Below are 4,108 nucleotides of genomic sequence, written 5' to 3'. Positions count from 1 at the left end.
TATCTTATTGGCTTCCTCCTTTTTTTTTTCTATTATCTCTTTCACCAGCTGGCTGACCATTCACAGCCCTAGCCCAACACACCACTTCTGACATTTTATATACAGACCGCAGACAAACACACACACACACACACACACACACACACACACACACACACACACACACACACACACAGAGACACAGACACAGACACAGACACAGACACAGACACAGACACAGACACACACACGCACCCTATCGAACGGCGAGAGGGGCAATAGCGACGAGTGCGATGCAGAGCGGAAGGGACGCGCTGAGAGGGAGCTGACCAAGCACAAGGAGTGCACACACGCACATGATGTCGCGGGTGATAGAGGCGCGCCCAAACCAGTCTGCAAAGGCCGGGTTGTGCGCATGCGCACTGACGCTGACGGCGATGGTGACGACTGCGGTGATGGCTTCAAAGGGAAGGTCGAGGAGGAGAACGTACACGAGACCGTGGGCGCCCGATGTTGGCGCGAAGATGCCCGTGATCAGCTTGTGCAGCAGCAGTGCCTGGACAGCAACGGTGGCTGGTGGCCAGTGTGTGGCTGCAAGCACAACAGCAAACAGCAGCGTGGCAGCCATGGTTGTCCACACGCTTCCAGACACGCCAAGCACAACCAGCGAGTAGATGAACACGGCAACAGAGATGACAACAGCGCCTGGGGGCACTGGGGCTGGTCCGGGCTGTTGCTGATCATTGCCGTTGTTGTCGTCGCCGTCGTCGTTGTCATTGTGGTGGCCGCGAGCAATGGCGAGGGTTGTTGGGTGCGTGGTGGTGAAGTACACCAGCGCGCCAGTCACGATGCACAGGAAGGTGTTGGACGTGTGACCAAATCCAAGCGTGTTGAGCTGCAAGGCGTACTGCACAAGCAGCGCGACATACAGGCCCACTTGCTTGCCGATGCGTACAACATCACGTTGTTGTTGTCGTTGTTGTTGTTGTTGTTGTTGTTGTTGTTGTTGTTGTTGGCGGTGGTGTCGGCGTTGTCGCGGCAGTCGCAGTGGCGGATACTCTGGAAATTGGATTCGGTGAACTGGTGATGGTGGCGATGGTGGTGGTGGCGGTGATGGTCGCCTTTCCAACACGTGGTGTCGTCGCTCTTCTCGCCGTTCCCGTCCGCGATGTTGCTGTGCGCGCTGCCCAAGCCCTGCAAAGTATTGTGCAAAGTGTTGCCCCACTTCCGGACGCCGTTCGGCCATGTTGTGTTGTCGCCGCTCGACTCGCCTCCGCCTTGGCGCTGCCTGTGGTTGTGCCACGTCAACGCGGTGCGCTTCTCGCTGCTGCTGTTGCCTGCGGCGTGGGGCGGCGTGTGGTGGAGGCAGCGGCGGGAGATCACGGAATTGCATGACGACGCGACGGACAGCGGGGAGCGGAGCTTCTGCACCGCCAGCAGCACGCAGCGCCGCCCGCACCTGTTGCAGCCGGCTCACAATGGATTGCACTTGGGCGCGGATGCCCAGGTCCTGCAGCTCACGATCGAGGCTCTGTTGCGCACGCGGGCGAAGCATGTTGTGTGTGAGAAGGGGGGGGGGTTCATGGAAGTGGGGGTTGACATGGGGACAGGCAACGCATGCTGTGCTTGGGAACCAGCTGTCAAGCAAACGTGCACACACATGCATGCAAGCATAAACACGCAAACATGGGCACAAATACAAATGCACGAGCAGGGGCACAATCACACACATGTGCAAGCAAACACACACACATGTGCAAGCAAACACACACACACACATGTGCAAGCAAATACACACATGTGCAAGCAAACACACACACACACACACGCACACACACACACACACGTGTGTGTGCATGCAGATGTGCACGCACTTGGGCGAGTTGGTGAGCGATGACGGGGCTGATGGGGTTATTCACGAGAAACAGAACGAGGCGGCAAAGGCGGAGGTCGTTCTGTGACTTTTGAATCTGCTCTGGCCGTGCAAAGAAGCGGTTGGCGTTGTAGCTGAAAGGACACATTTTGACGTGGGTGTGGCAGTCGTGCTCCGACTCGTGCGCAGAACAGCAGAGCGCACAGAAGTGCTGATTGCAATGTGCCTGCTTGCACTGGAGCGCACAGCAGCCGTCAAAATCGAAAAATGCCGTGTGGCAGTGTGGGCAGGCCAGCGTCAGCACGTCGTTGATGACGTCCAAACGAAGCAGGCGCACGTTGTGCTCGTCCTCGTGATGAGCGTCGGCTTCAGCTGCTCGACGTGGGTGGCTGCCATGTCTGCGGTTGTGTTGCTCTGCCTCCACGCGCCCCTGAGCGTCGGTCGTGCATGATGCGCAGCTTGTGCATGCGTGAGATTGGGGTTGAACCAGCCAGCATAGGAGGATGGCCCTGATGCATGGGGCGGTAAACAGAGAGAGGCAGCAGGGAGCAGACGGGGGCGACGGGGAGGAGGGAGAGGGACAAGGGGAAGGGGCATGGCAGAGATGAAGGAGAAGGAAGAGAGATAGAGGGGAGCGAGGCATATGGGGGGGGGGCGTAGAGACGGAAACTTGCGGACACGCAGGCACTTGCGGACACGCAAGCACTTGCGGACACACGGACACTTGCGGACACGCAGGCGCTTGCGGACACGCAGGCACTTGAAAGCAGATGCGGACACTTACAAAGCCACGCATGCACACGGACATGGCAGGTGTCAGGTTACCTCGCGACGAGCGATGTCGCGCCTGGTGTCGAGGAAGCGAGCAGCGAGTTGGGAGGAGATGAGGCGGACCACAGGCACGTCTGAGATGCCCTGGTTGCAGGTGGAGCATTTCAGGGCGCCGTTCTCCGTCAGGGCGTACTGGTTGTTTGGGTCATTGATGGCCGATGTCACCTGCACTTCAATGCAGTCCTTGCAGGTACCGTGTCCCTGAGCGCATGTCACGCCATCATGCGGGCCATCAATGTCCGACCCGCACACGCTGCACTCTGTACGGTGTTCCATGGACGGATTGTGTGTGTGTGTGTTGTGTGTTGTGTGTTGTGTGTTGTGTGTGTGTGTGTGTGTTTTGCTGGTTTGCCTCTGCCCCTGCTTGCCTGTTTCCTGTTCGAACGACCAATAACTTCTGTCGTCTGTCGCTGGTTGCTCGCTGGGATGACTGTGTGGTTTTTGTGCGAGTTCAAATCAACAATTATAATTTTTGTGCGGTTTTCCGGCCTTCTGCTGAACCCACAAGTGTGCAAACTGGTTCCACAGCATGATAAGCAACTGATGACCCATCTAGAAATCAGGATTGTACTCTTTAGGATCATTTCTATAGTAACTATCCAGCTTTAGTCCCTCAACTAAGGCAAAGCTTTGAAGCACGATGACGACAAAGAGGTCGTTGTCCTGAGCGTGAGGCAGGTGCACGTTGAATGGCTTTTGCCGCTCGCGTGAGCCCTCGATGATCGCGCGCTGCCCGCCGCTGGCGGAAAGCACATGGACTTCGGACCAGTCCGAATGCTCTTTTCTCGTTTTCATCCAAATCAAAAGAAACGTACTGACATGTTTTGATGGAACAGCCATGTGTGTGTGTGTGTGTGTGTGTGTGTATGTGTGTGTGTGTGTCCAGCGTTTACTGTTGCATGTATGTACATGTGCTTCTAGCTGCGCATCGAGAGCTCTCAAAACACGTACATGTGGTCAAGCCCAAGGAAGGTGGCGTCGACCGAGACGACGCGCGAGCGCACGGTTGTGAATATGATAGAACGCATCCACTTCCTTCTTCATCTCAGGTGACAACAGCTCCTTGCTATGCCTAATGTGCATGTGTGTGTGTGCATGTGTGTGTGTGTGTGTGTGAACAACCTTCTCCTTCTCTTCACCTCACGACACATTCACTTCGCTGGCAGCAAGCGTACCCTCGCGCACTCGCACCAGGCACCATCCAACCGCCCAATCACTCACCGGTTCACGTTGTGTCTGGTAATGCGCTGCAGCACCTCCTCCCACTTGCCATAGGATGGTATCCCAAGGAACCGCTCCACCTGCTGCAGGACCTAGTCACAGCGCAGCGTGACACACACACACACACACACACACACACACACACACACACACACACACACACCACCACACACACACACACACACACACACACGCGCGCGCGCG

At 56.6% G+C, this 4,108-nt stretch overlaps 1 protein-coding gene across 1 annotated transcript in view; it reads right to left on the bottom strand.

Moving 5' to 3' along the window:
* Positions 1–235: 235 nt before the first annotated feature.
* Positions 236–4,108, bottom strand: part of PTSG_11689 (uncharacterized protein) — a gene marked incomplete at its 3' end in the record, with an annotated part of 7,100 nt that continues 3,227 nt past the window's right edge. Inside the window, exons 7-11 of the mRNA XM_004997081.1 lie at positions 3,905–3,996; positions 3,688–3,755; positions 2,678–2,943; positions 1,854–2,282; positions 236–1,510 (exon numbers count right to left, since the gene is read on the bottom strand). Coding sequence (XP_004997138.1) covers positions 236–1,510; positions 1,854–2,282; positions 2,678–2,943; positions 3,688–3,755; positions 3,905–3,996 — 2,130 coding nt within the window. The remainder of the gene's footprint in view (positions 1,511–1,853; positions 2,283–2,677; positions 2,944–3,687; positions 3,756–3,904; positions 3,997–4,108) is intronic.

This window comes from Salpingoeca rosetta (assembly GCF_000188695.1).
Source record: "Salpingoeca rosetta unplaced genomic scaffold supercont1.4, whole genome shotgun sequence".
Taxonomy (NCBI): domain Eukaryota; class Choanoflagellata; order Craspedida; family Salpingoecidae; genus Salpingoeca; species Salpingoeca rosetta.
The sequence above is the reverse complement of the archived record's forward strand: the minus strand, read 5'-3'. Positions and strand labels throughout refer to the sequence as shown.